Genomic DNA, 14,836 nt, shown 5'->3' on the forward strand with positions numbered 1-14,836 from the left:
AAATTATTCTATTTATTATTTTTATAATATATTACATTTAATTTTTTCATGGCACTCAATTGTTTAATCATATTCAAACATGATTTAAATATAAAAATGATAAACACAGAGTTCAATGATTTTTACGTAACAAAAGAAAAAAAAAGTGACTTTTGGGTAATAAATATAAAGTTAAATGGTCGCCCATAAAATTTACTCGATTTTAAAGAAATTGAAATTTCTTAGTTTAGCTCAGTGGAATCAACTAGCTTGAAATACACAACAGTTCATGTTATATGAATATCCAAACCAACCTTGTAAAGTCTTAAAATGTGTCATATTTCTGCAAGAATTTATTTCATAGCTTGTAACATCTTGGTCACATGAGGACCAATAGTCCAAGTGACAAGACAACAGAGGCCTATGTAAAGGGTTGTTAACTCAGCTGTACCAAGGGTGAGCTGGAAAGATATACTCCATTCGTTTAAAAAAGAATGAATGTATTTTCTTTTAAGTCAATTTTAAAATCTTTTCTAAATTTAAAAATAATTATACATTATAATTTTTTTTTATTCTTAATGAGATAATTTATAGCCACACAAATACTTATGAATTATTTTAGATCACAAGTTTTAAAAGCTCTTTTTTTCTTCTTTAAATTTCGTGTCCAGTCAAATAGGTTCAAACAAATTGAAACGAATGGAATAGTTAGGAGGGTAGAAGTACGTACTGAATTTAGACGCACATTGAGCGGAGCACTGAATTTAGATACATCAAATGCAACTGAAGTTCAGCCTAAATGGCGTAACAAGGAATTAAATTTTAAAAAAAAAAAATGAAGAAAAACAAAGAATAAAAATCTTGTTTGGTTATCAATCTTCCTTCTTTTTTTTGAAAGCTCTTCAACATTATTGGGCAATAAGGCATGCGGAATAGAACAAAAAACGAAAGAGTTCATTTATAGCTGCTTTATTCAATATCTAACCAGTTTTATGGAACTATTGTCACACATTTTAACCTAGCTATATATATATAGTCACATGTAAGTAATTATAAAGTCGTTGGGGTTAAAATGCTTACAATGATTTCATGTTGTGCTAAAGAGTTTCCAAATTGTGTGAAAGATGATGGATTTGTCATTTTAAACGTGAGAGTAGATATTTAAATTCTAACTGGTTGCCGCACTCTCAAAAAGCAGATAGACCATATCTAAGAAGGTCAAAGTCTTATTATACTTCATTGAATAATATATAATATATGGTTAGAATGCTTCTTCATTTCTTGAATTATTTCAGCGAGCGTTTGGATATAGATTTGGTTTTAAAAAAATGAGATGAAAAATAGTTTTTGAGAGTTGAAATTGTGTTAGGACGTGCATTTTACTTAAAAAGAATTTGAAGTTTTGTGAGTAGAAGACTTCAAAAACTACTCTAGAGTTGTTTTTGGGATTTACGCAATTTTATTTTCAAAATTTGCCAAAAAATAATTAAATTTTATAAACAAATAGATATTTGAAAATAAAATTTAAAGAAAAACTTCCAAATTTTATGGTCAAACAGGAGCTACTGTTATAAAATCTTTATTAGCTTGACCACAGGTTTCCAAGCTATGTTGCAGTTAGGGGTGTAAAAAAGAAACCGACAAACCGTACCAACCCGATAATTCGTGTCAAATCGAGAAAACAAATCCGACTATGGTTTGGTTTGGTTTGATTTGGTTTGGTGTTGGAAAAAAAAATCCAACCATAATTGGTTTGGTTTTAACTAAAAAAAGTCAAACCGAAACCAAACCAACCCGGCATTATATATATAGAAATTTTAGATATATTTATTATATAAATATGCTTATTGTGATGTAATTTATAAATATTTCTTAAACTTTTTCATAATTTTATCTTTTAAGGTATTATTTCAAGGTTGGATTTAGAACTTTTGAATGTTCTAATCCCTAAGTTTAATAACCATTAATATTAGTAACTTAAATAATGCTAACAAAAGCCCAAACCAAAATCAAATGAATACTCATGCTAACAAAAGATATTCAATTCAATAATACAAACAACGATGTATTGAATATCTATTTTTTATTTTGCAATAATTTAGATAAAAATGCATAACCTATTTTTATTTTTTCTTTAACGTTTAGTCATGTAATTAATACATAACCTCGAGTGCAAATTTGGAGTTGAGCCGACGGAAGCGGGAGTTGAAGTGAGGCTTGACTCTCAAGTCATTCCCAAGAGGGGTAGTTTCAAGTACCTTGGATCGGTTATTCAGGGGATCGGGGAGATTGACGAGGATGTCACACACCGTATAGGGGTGGGGTGGATGAAGTGGAGGTTAGCGTCGGGAGTCTTGTGTGACAAGAAAGTGTCACCGTTACTAAAAGGTAAGTTTTATAGAGCAGTGGTTAGGCCTGCCATGTTATATGGAACTGAATGTTGGCCGGTAAAGAACTCACACACCCAGAAGATGAAAGTAGCAGAGATGAGGATGTTGAGGTGGATGTGCGGGCATACAAGGATGGATAAGATTAGGAATGAAGATATTCGAGAGAAGGTGGGCGTGGCCCCCATGGAGGACAAGATGCGGGAAGTAAGACTCAGATGGTTCGGGCACATTCAGAGGAGGAGCACTGATGCACCGGTGAGGAGGTGTGAGCGACTGGCTGTAGTGGGCACGCGGAGAGGTAGAGGGAGACCTAAGAAGTATTGGAGAGAGGTGATCAGACAGGACATGGCGCGACTTAGGATTACTGAGGACATGACCCTTGATAGAGAATTATGGAGGTCGAGCATTAATGTTGTAGGTTAGGGGAAAATTGTGAATATTTCTACATCACAATAGAGTGAGACTAGCTAGTTAGGAGTTAGACTAAGAATATCATTGGTCGTCTATTGATGCAGGGCTTTACATGCTAGTTTTGCTATACCAGCCATTTATTTCGTATTTCGTATTCTGTATTTCATATCTCTTATATTGCCGTTATTGTATTATGCATCTTTTATGGTACTAATATATCGGCTCCTGTTGCTTTTTTTTTTAGCCGATGATCTCCTGGAAACAGCCTCTCTACCCTTCGGGGTAGGGGTAAGGTCTGCGTACATATTACCCTCCCTAGACCCCACTTGTGGGATTATACTGGGTTGTTGTTGTTGTTGTTATTAGTCTATTTATTTTACCATAACTTAGTACTTTTAGATTATGTTTATGTTTATTATGGCTTTCAAATTAGCAATATTTATATTATATAATTTTATTATCTTTATTGTTGAATATTTTAGGATAATACCATGATACATCTCATATTTTGTATTATTTTCTTGCAAAATACCTTATATAGTTATATCTTACTAGGATTAAAGAATATTTTGAGCATAAGTTATATGTTTTGTGCTACGAAGATTTTACTGAGAAAAAACCGAAAAATCTGAATAATCCGAAAACCCGAAAAAAATCGAGATTGAAAAATCCGAGTTTTATTAGTTTGGTTTGGTCTTTAAATTTAATAACCCGACACAATTGATTTGATTTGGTAATTATAAAATCTGAACCAACCCGACGTATGTGCCCTAGTTGCCGTAAGTGCGACCAGAAAGAACAAGTGAATGAACCATCTCATAAAGTTTAAAAGTTTTAAAAATGAAATATTTTTATTTATTTAGTTTAGGTCGACAAGCATGCTCTCTCACGTGCGAGTAAAATTTTTTAAGCTAAAAAATGGACATTTTTCTTAATCGTGATGGTGAGATCCACTTTCCCTTATTTGTAAGATTTTCCTTCCGATTTCAACTTATTGGAAATTGCGGTATAATAATTATTTTTACTGTTGTGATGGAAATGTTGAACTTTGTCTGCTTTGAAGTTTGAACCATATGAAAGTGTCCGATCCAAAAGCTTTAAATGTTACAGAGAAAACACTTTCATTTATTTTTATTTATTATTGGTCGGCAGCACAAAAGAATTTACCAAAGTCCACTTTCGGTAAGATTTTCTTTTCCCCTCTAGACATTCAAGGTGCACCACTACTGATCTCTTGGTGGGAGTAAACTAATTATTTTTGAAAGAGAGATCAGGTATGTTTTTCCATGATTTTATTTTGAAGTAGGAAAGAGGCTGATGCGGAGAAATAAGGCCAAATTTATTTTCGCAGTTTCAATTTATACGATAGAGTTTGACTGGTACGAAATTTAAGAAATTAAAAAAAAATCTTTGAAACTTGAAGTTTAAAACAAGCTTTAAAAATTTCTTTGGTTATAATTATCTCATTAAGACTGAACTGAAAAGTTTAAAGATAAAGTAATTTTAAATGTAGAAATGTGTCAATCTAAAGATAAACTAAGAGGGTATAAATTAGGATAGAAAGAGTATGATTTTACTTTTTTTTTTTTTTCGTTTATGTCCATTGGCATCGGATAGGCACAATGCTAATTGCATATATATATATATATATTAAAGTATGGCGGCATTTCTAACTTCTCAATATGATAAAACGTCACTATCTCTACATTACTTTGTTTTCTTTATCTTCTATCTATTCATTGTGAGACTAGTTACATACCTAAATATATGGATTTGGTGATGATTGACTCAGAAACCTCATTTTTCTCATTTCTCCACTAAACCTTTGACATGATATGTGTCACCATATTTTTCTATGTTTCTTGACCAAAAAAGTTGGTTACTTTCATAATTCTGGCATAGTTTTATCAAATCTTCTTTATGGGTTAAATTTTAAAGGTTTTTAATGTTGAACCCATTGTATTTTTAAATTTATGGGTTTATATCTATTATTTTTGTAATTTTAATGAATTTTTACATACAAATTTTTACTCCGCGTCGAAAGTTATGGATTTATTTGAACCCGTAGGTTATACGCTGCATCCGCCCCTGCTGAAAAGTGAAGGACAGAAAGAAGTTAAGAACAAAGAATGTAACTAATTGGTAAAGTTGTTTGCATACAATAGACTCTTGTGGTCCGGCCCTTCTCCGAACCCACGCATAGCGGTAGATTAGTGCACCAGGCTGCCCTGCCTAAATGTACTGTGATTTAGCTTTGAACTTTGAAATAGTACTATTCATCAGGAGATATTCCTGGAAAAACAAAGAGAAAATTTTGCACACAACTTCACAATCACTACCTAGGAACTTCATCAGTAAATAAACATGACATTGGTGCAGTAGAAATAGAAACAAATGTACCATCTACATCTCCATTAGCCAAATATGTGTGTCCTCTTGAAGATGCTAAAGAATGCAGTTCATTTTCGTCGAATCCAAATCCTCCATTATAAACACCAGGAGCCATTGGAGCATCTGGCATTTCAATCTCACCTTCCAAGTAACTCATCACTTGTCTCATGCTAGGCCGCGCCAACGCTTCATTGTTTGAACACATTAGTCCCAAATTCATCACCATCACAACCTCACGTTCATTGAACTCGCCTTTCAATCTCTTGTCTATGACATCAAGAGTTTTCCCTTCTCTCATTTTGTTCCATACCATATCCACTAAGACTAACTCCTCAGGATCTGCCTTTGATTCAATTGGTCTACGCCCACAAACCACCTCAAGCAACAATGCACCAAAGGCAAAGACATCAGATTTTTCTGTAGCCCGTCCTGTTCTTGGCAATTCTGGTGCAAGGTACCCCAATGTGCCTACTACCCTAGTCGTGCACGGGTTTGATCCGTGCTCGTATAATCTTGCTAGTCCAAAATCTCCAAGCTTGGCATTTAACTCACCATCTAGCAACACATTACTAGCCTTAACGTCTCGATGCACCACAACTTGCTCATAACCTTCATGTAAGTATAGCAAACCCGACGCAACCCCTTTGATGATCTTGAACCTTTGTTCCCAAGACAATACAACTTTAGGTTTATCAAACAAGAAATTGTCCAAGCTCCCATTAGGCATAAAATCGTAAACAAGTAACAGGTCACCACGACGTCTGCACCATCCTACTAATTGAACCAAATTCCTATGACGAAGTCTTCCAATGCTAGAAATTTCAGACGCAAATTCACGCAAACCCTGTTTAGATTCATGCGAAATACGCTTCACAGCGATTTCCATCTTCGAATTCTGTAAAACACCCTTATAAACCTTACCAAATCCACCAAAACCAAGAAGCTCACTATCCTTAAAACCTCTAGTAGCTTGCTTAAGTTCTTGATAAGAATATCTATGAGGACCAACCTCAAGCTCCCAAGACTCTATAACATCAGCATTCTTGAATTTCTTGATCAAATAAATACCAACTAAGATAGAAATCAAAGCAAAAATAACAGCTATGATTGAGATAGCTAAAATTAGGCCAGTGTGCTTCTTCTTGGGACCAGGCAGTAATGGAAGTGAATCCAAGTCTAGAAATTTAGCTTCACCATTCAACTTAAAACTCCAACCAAATATATAATGAGAACTAGCAAGCAAACCAGTTGAAGCAGAGAAACCAACATACATATTTTTTTTGAGAAATGGAGAGAGATCTATATGATAAGATAAAAGTGGCAACTTGGGTTTCAAAGAAGATCTTGAAAGAGTAACATTAACCAAGTTTTTAACTGAATCATATTCTACCCATGCCAATATTACCTTACCACATTTAAGATTCAGATCTTGTTTTACCAAATCATCATCAAAATAAGCAGCTGCAGCAGACATATTAGACCTTAAACTATTAATGTTGACACCAACATGGTTATCATTAATATCTCCAAACTCAAAATCTTGTACTGTATCAAATTCAACAGCAAATATATGATTAGAGAAATTACCAACATCAGTAGCATTGAGTAAACCTAAATACTGACTTGGTAGAGCTGTGCTTAAATCATTGGACTGAGAAATAGTAAAAGCAAGTCCATGTCCACCAAGTTTTGGATATTCAGGTACTATAGCAAGAGCAAAACATGTTGAAAAAGAAAAAGCAGTGGCTGTAGTTGAGTTCTTGAACTGAAAAGGTGAAGAATAGAAAGCATGACCCATAAATCTACTTGTTTCATTGGTTAATTGAATAAGTCCATTTTGGCTTATTTCTGCAACTCCACTTAAGGTTATGTTGTTGTTTGGTTGATTGAATCTTGTGTAGATGAAGCCATCAAGCTGTATAGAGGTGGAAATGAGAGAGCAGAAAAGTAGAAGACATAAAGTGGCCATTTCTAAAGGGATTTGCAACATTTTCAGGTTTAATTTCAAGATTTTGTCATAGGTAATAAGATTTGGATTGAAAGGTACAGAAGATATGAGGAATTTGTTGTAAGAATGTTGCTTTTTAATGAAAAGGGCAGTTTGGTGTTTGAGAAAAAAGTTATAGAAATACAGCCAAACAAGAAGAGTGACATTTATTCTGCAGATGTAGTGTCTTTGGACTGCATTATTATAGTGGCTATGTTTTATTTATTTTTTAGAAACTTTTAGGTTGGTATGAGACCACTAAAGGATGTGGTGCAGTTGATGAGACTGCTCCTCCCTTGACCAGAGGTCACGGGTTCGAGCCTTGGGTATGGAAAAATTCTTGATAGGGAGCGCTTTTCCCCAAATGGACCCCTACGCTGTGCGAATCCGAATATAATCGAGCTCCAAGCGAGTACTGGACACCGAATAAAAAATCAAAAAAAGTTGTTATGACGTGACGCCATATGCCATACTTCACTAAAGTTCTTCTTTTTCTATGTAAACCGCGGCGGATGGAGTGTATAACCTAGGACTTAACTGATTCTGTATTTTCAATATGAAAAATAGATATACATAAAGATTATGAAAATTATATCGAATACTTAATTTGGAACCTATAAGGCCATAGCAATACTATAATAGTAAGTGCTAAGAAGAACTTGTTTGGAAGGTTGTTATATGCTGTATTGTAATTGTATTATTACTTTAAATATAATGTTTATTTTGATTGCTACTTAAATTTTATTGTATCGTATCGTTAAATTCGTCGTTACATAATGACGAAAAGTTTCACTTTATGGAACGATCGATTTTGTGTGGTAGTGTCGTTACCTTATTTTTTTCCTCTCATCTTGCCCTTCCTTAATATTAAATAATTCTATTTTATCCTTCACCCGACCTTATTATATAATAATTTTACCATGTACCTTACTTTTTCTTTGTTTACAAGTTTATTCTTCATATTGTTGGCGTGTGATATCATGAAATTGCGGTAAACAGTACAATTTATCGAAACATTGTATACCAGTGCCGGCTCCATGGTAAAGCAAGTAAGGCACTTGCTTTAGGCCCCCAAATTTGAGGGCCTCATTTTTTAGCAATAATAAATTTATAAGTTTTCTTTAAAAAAAGTATTAAGTACTTTTAGTAGATAAATAAATTTTTATATAAAAGGAAAGATAATTTTGTTATATTTGTGAACAAACCATCAATAATAGAATTATTACTATGGGATGTATGAATAGTTGTAAATTCTTACACTTTCTTTCTTATTCTTTTTAAGTCATAATTTTTCGTTTTCGCTTCTCTAGTAATATTACATACCTTTTCTTTATTTTTTCCGACTTTCTTCCTCCAAGAGCTTAAAAGTTCAATATTTCAAAAATTTAGTGGTAAAAATGTGAGATTATTAGGTAACGAGAATTTAAAAACACTATCTTAACGTTGAATGTGTAGACAATAAATTTGCGTCGAGAAAATAAAATTAAGACCGAAAATATCGCAACAATCGTAGTATTAAATTTTGAATATTTGAGTGTACAATCTCTATGAATCCTCTAATTCTTCTTTTCAATGGTAAATAAATTCAAGGGCCTTTGAACTTGATCTTGAATCTATTTTTGTTGCCACGAACGATGATCTTGTTCTTGAGCTTGAGCTTGATTGCTTGGACTTGAACTTGATTTGTTCTTCGTTCTTGAGCTTGAACTTGATTTGTTCTTCGTTCTTGAGCTTGAACTTGATTTGTTCTTCGTTCTTGAGCTTGAACTTGATTTCTTGAAATTGAACTTAAAGCTTGAAACTTGTGGAGGAATTTGCAGCGTTTGATCCACGAGCTCTTTCTTGCTTCTTGTTATAACTTCTGGTGTCTTTTCTGAGTTATGAAGACCCTTATTTATAGTTGTGGAAGGGAAGAGTTATGATAAGAAAAAACTCTTTCCGACCAATCAAATTGAAGTGTGACATGGACGCATTTGATTGGCCAGAACATGTCACTTGCATACATGGCGCGATTTCATTGGCCTTTTAGTGTGACTTGGCATGTCTTGTCATTTTGACACGTGGCATGATCTTATTGGTTCTTCCGTTTGACTTGGTGTGCCACATCATTTGACACGTGGCACCAAACTGGGCCTTTAGGAAGATGACATATTGAGCTTAATGAAGTGGGCTCATTACTTTAGCCCAATTAAATGAGCTAGCCCAACAATATTGGTCTTATAAAATTAATCCAATTATGTTAGCCCAAAATATTTATTTGGACTAATATATATAAAATATAATCCAAATTATTTATTGCATTTGAAATCAATAAATTTTATATGCCTACAAATGCCCCCTACTTCAAGACTTGTTGAGGTGCAGATTTGTCAAAACCGAAAACGAGTAACAAAGTACTGGCGGTCTATCAAATTTGGCTTAGGCCAGTTTAGAGCACAAAGATTGTCCATGCGATTTTGTTACGTATACACCCGGTCAATTATTCGAACAGTATAATGACCATTTAATTTAAAAAGGGATAAGACAACAATTGAAAATTGTGATTTCAATATGAAACCAGAATTGCCGCCTGACATCTATGTTTCCTTTTGGGAAAGGAAATCTTTCCATATTGTCATGATTAGACACAATTTCATATTAGCTTTGCAATTCCTACGGGTGTTCACGGTTCGGTTTGGCCGGTTTTTAATTAAAATTAAAACCAAACCAATTTAATCGATTTTTAAAATTTTAAAATCAAAATCAAACCAAATTACACAAACCATCGGTTTGGTTGTTGTTGGTTTGGTTTGGTTTGGTTTTTCAGTTCCCAGTAAGTTAATGATAAATCGATAATAGTAAAACAACAGTAGACAACAATCTGAAAATAATTTGCTAAATTTATGTTTTTTTATATATTTATTTCGGAACTGAAAGTTTATTTACCTGTTTATACGAAAAAAATGAATAAAAAACAAATTAAAAATTATTTTCTCAAGCTTTAGCTACTATAGTCTTGCAATTTGAGTTTGCTTTCTTTACTCTTGTCGTAGATTTTTTTTTTCTAACTCTTTTATTATGAAAAAGTATGTGTGTAGGTTAGAGAATTAGATTCTCTTAAGGAAAAGAAAATTGGCCGATTCCTATTCTTTTGGGCTTAGGCAATCTTTTAAGATAAAAATAGGATAAATCAAAATTCAAAATAATAATTAAAATGCATAAAGTATTTAAAATTATTTACGAAAATATATTATATCATATATCAATAATTATTCATATTTTTATATAATTAATCGGTTCGGTTCGGTTTTTTTACAATAGAACCAAAACCAAATCAAATATTATCGGTTTTTAAAATTTAAAACCAAAACCAATCCAAATCAAAAAAAATATCGGTTTACTTAATCGGTTTGGTTCGGTTTTCTGTCAAACCGTGAACATCCCTATTCCTACCACAATTTGAGACTATCTTGGATTCATTTCGCCGCCGTAACCAGACGAGTCCCATACGGAAAAGAATTGTAGTAGTCGCCTCATACACTCGATCCTACATTGACAATTCACATGTTTTAGCAGTTCCTTTGAGATCTATATAAACCCCTGCATCGTATTTGTTTAGTATCAATTTGCAATATTTGCAAAGCCATATTGAGCCTAGTTTTGCGGACTCGAAAGCATTGACGCGAAGGTAATTTCTTCTTCTTTTTTGTGCTTTTCTTCTTTTGTCATTTTTTTGTAGGTCAAGCGAGAAAGATATGTTCTTGTTCAACAAGATGATCCACGGATGAAGAAGACAATCTTGAGGTGTGAAGGGATGAGTACTCATCCTTACCCGACTATCGGAGAGATTACTCTCAATGTGACTCGACTATCGGAGAGATTACTCTCAAAACGGCCCGACTATCGGAGAGATTACTCTCAATGTGGCCCGACTATCGGAGAGATTGCTCTCAAAACGACCCGACTTTCGGCAAGGCCAACTTAAGATGCAAAGGGACTTATATGTCCACCTTAAGATTGGAAGAGTTATATGTCCACATAATGTGGCTTGACTATCGGAGAGATTACTCTCAAAACGGCTCGACTATCGGAGAGATTACTCTCAATGTGGCCTGACTATCGGAGAGATTACTCTCAAAATGGCCCAACTATCAGAGAAACTATCGGAGAGATTACTCTCAATGTGGCCTGACTATCGGAGAGATTACTCTTAAAACGGCCCGACTATCGGAAAGATTACTCTCAATGTGGCCTGACTATCAGAGTGATTACTCTAAAAATGACCCGACTTTCGGCAAGGCCAACTTAAGATGCAAAGGGACTTATATGTCCACCTTAAGATTGGAAAGTTATAGTTCCTTTTAAGGACAAACCCGCGAAGAGGCCAACTTAAGGTGCAAAGAGACTTATATGTCCACCTTAAGATTGGAAGACTTATATGTCCACAGAATATGGCTTGACTATCGGAGAGATTACTCTCAAAACGGCCCGACTATAGGAGAGATTACTCTCAATGTGGCCTGACTATCGGAGAGATTACTCTCAAAATGACCCGACTTTCGGCAAGGCCAACTTAAGGTGCAAAGGGACTCATATGTCCACCTTAAGATTGGAAAGTTATAAAGCTTCAACTCGAAGATGACCTCAACTTGAACATTTGGAAAACTTTGAAGATTTGGCGGACTTTGCAGATTTCAACTCGAAGATTCGGAGGGTTAAACAATTAAACTTGAAGACCGACGAATTTGAAGACTAAAACTTGAAGACCGACGAACTTGAAGACTTTAACTTTGAGAATTGGAGGGCCTAAATATTTCAACTTGAAGATCGGCGAATTTGAAGACTTCAACTTGAAGACCGACAGACTTGAAGACTTCAACTTTGAGACTTAGAGGGCCTAAATATTTCAAATTGAAGATCGGCGAATTTGAAGACTTCAACTTGAAGACCGACAGACTTGAAGACTTCAACTTTGAGACTTAGAGGGCCTAAATATTTCAACTTGAAGATCAACGGATTTGAAGACTTAAACTTGAAGACCGACGGGGTTGAAAATTTCAGCTTGGGGACTTCAACTTGAATACACTTGAAGACTTCAACTTGGAGACTTCGAGGGCTTAAATATTTCAGCTTCTCTTTTGCTTTACATTGTTCGACTTTTATCTTAGTCGCATAATTTTTAGCTTTACGTGCTTGTAACAAATGATTCATATCTTATCGTGGGAGAGTCCAAATAATGAACCATTTGATTACTTAAATATCTAAAATATATCTAATACTCAGAATCAAAAACCTTCAGAATCGCGCCGGATAATATTTTGAAACCAACTTTCAATTTCACCATGTTGAAAATTTCAGATTTGCGCAGTCTCACCAAAAATTTCATATCTCGGTATAGAAATATCGAAATTGCAAACCGTTTAATTTCAAGAAAACTAGACTTCAAGATCTAGAACATATCCAAAATTCTCAATCAAAAAACTTCAGAATCGTCCCAGATAATATTTTGAAATCAACTTTATATTGCACCATGCTATCAATTCCAGATTTGCGCAGTCTCACCAAAGAATTCATATCTCGGTGTAGAAATATCAAAATTGCAAACCATTTGATTTCAAGAAAAATAAACTTCAAGATCTAGAAAATATCCAAAATTCTCAATCAACCAACTTCAGAATCGTCCCAGATAATATTTTGAATACAACTTTATATTGCACCATGATATAAATTTCAGATTTGCGCAGTCTCACCAAAGAAATCATATCTCGGTGTAGAAATATCGAAATTGCAAAACGTTTAATTTCAAGAAAACTAGATTTCAAGACCTAGAACATATCCAAAATTCTCAATTAAAAAACTTATGAATCATCCCAAATAATATTCTAAAATTAACTTTACATTGCACCACGCAATCAATTCCAGATTTGCGCAGTCTCACAAAAATTCATATCTTGGTATGGAAGCCTCGAGATCGGAAGATGTCTTACTTGCCATCAATCGAAATTTAAGAGCCATATTCTCACAAATATCTAAAGTTCAAGTCTTATTGAATTTGAAACGTCGTGCCAAGCAATCTTTTCCTTATACTTGTATTTCCTTTTGATGTCTCTCTTTTCTTCCCTTTTTTTAAGGAAGAGAGCGGACTTGGAGACCAACAAACTTGAAGGTTTGGTGATCCTTAAGACATAGAGAATCCCTGGATTTCAATGCAAATACTTGACATCCTCCTAAAATCGGCCCATCGAAGATATCAATTTACCATGGATGGTTGTCCCCTTTAAATCAAATGAGATCAAAGTTCAACATGAGGATGACATTTTAGTTTGATCTTACATTCATTCATACTTCATTCGAACAACAATTGGGGTTTGAACTTATGCGACTGAACTTAGAATGAAACTCTAAGCTGCCTACGTACCTCGGCGAAGAGGATCAAGTCATATCGTAGTTCAGACTGGGTGATTTTTTTTTAAAATTTTTTTATGTCCTAACTTTTGCCTAGGCCGCCTCTTTTGAAGTTTTCAACCTAGCGGACTCCCTTTTTTTTACGTCCTAACTTTTTCCTAGGCTGCCTCTTTCGAGATTTTCAACCTAGCAGACTTTTTTTTGGGCCGTACACAGTTTATACTCCTGCGGGCCAGGAGTGTGGCAACATACAGTTTAGGCTCGTGCATCAAGGAGCATTGCAACTTCAAGGATAATACTTCTTCAAAAACTTGCCATTGATAGGGCCGATCCTCATACCAGCTGCATCAACCAGCTTGTAAGCCCCACTTGAGTAAGCCTCTTGTACGACATATGGCCCATCCCATTTTGAAGTGAACTTCCCTATAGGTTTATGGGAAGTAATTATGGGTCTTTGTACGACAAGGACTTGATCTCCTACTTGAAAGGATCTCGAGCGAACTCTTTTATTGAAGGCGTGAGATAATCGAGCTTGATAACATTTAAAAATCTGTTGAGCTTCCAATCTCTTTTCATCAAGAGCTTCCAACTCTGCTAACCGAAGTCGAGTATTTTCTTCATCAATGATCCCTTCTTGAATAGCCAGTCGTAACGAAGGTATTTGACGTTCAAGTGGCAAGACGGCTTCGACTCCATAAATGAGTGAATAAGGAGTCGCCTGTGTTGGCCTGCGGTGAGTCGTCCTTGTTATAACCCATATCCACATGTGTTAGTTCATGCCATATATTAGTTAACATAAATCCAAGAAAGAATTATCTTTGAGATGATAAGAAGTCAATCCTATTGGTCTTAAGTGATACAAGAGTGTATAAGGGTGATTAACAAGTATTAGAAGTTAAATAAATCAAGGATGTTGTAACTCGTATTTTCAGATAAATCTAGCGGTGCTTAATACACTCAAGAGGTCATGTATTAAGGTATTTTAATCATATAATATCCGTATCATAAGTCTTGAATTCAAACGAGTTATGAAACAAAAATCGACAAAAGTTGTCTCAACTTAGGTTCATAATGTTACTTAAACATTAGGTCAAATGTTTCTAATCTTTTCTCCTTATTTACAAGGAATTACGGGGTGATCTACTAACCAAATTAAATATCTATGAGTCTAGTTTCTAATGCATTAAACCGTTCATCGATACAAACTCAGAGTAGAGAGATATTCGCATTTTCGCGGGACTGCGCCAAGCACCTCTCTATGGGGCCCACTAAGGCGGTTTAAGATATTTGGACC

At 34.5% G+C, this 14,836-nt stretch overlaps 1 protein-coding gene across 1 annotated transcript; it reads right to left on the minus strand.

Annotated features, from left to right (window-relative positions):
• Positions 1 to 4,897: 4,897 nt before the first annotated feature.
• On the minus strand, positions 4,898 to 7,352 carry LOC107765212 (L-type lectin-domain containing receptor kinase S.4-like). Its single transcript, XM_016583836.2, has 2 exons — positions 5,181 to 7,352; positions 4,898 to 5,072 (listed from the first exon to the last, which is right to left on the minus strand). The coding sequence occupies exons 1-2, from the start codon at positions 7,159 to 7,161 to the stop codon at positions 5,053 to 5,055; spliced, it is 2,001 nt and encodes a 666-aa protein (XP_016439322.1). The 5' UTR covers positions 7,162 to 7,352; the 3' UTR covers positions 4,898 to 5,052.
• Positions 7,353 to 14,836: the final 7,484 nt, after the last annotated feature.

Source organism: Nicotiana tabacum, chromosome 10 (assembly GCF_000715075.1).
Source record: "Nicotiana tabacum cultivar K326 chromosome 10, ASM71507v2, whole genome shotgun sequence".
Classification (NCBI taxonomy): Eukaryota; Viridiplantae; Streptophyta; class Magnoliopsida; order Solanales; family Solanaceae; genus Nicotiana; species Nicotiana tabacum.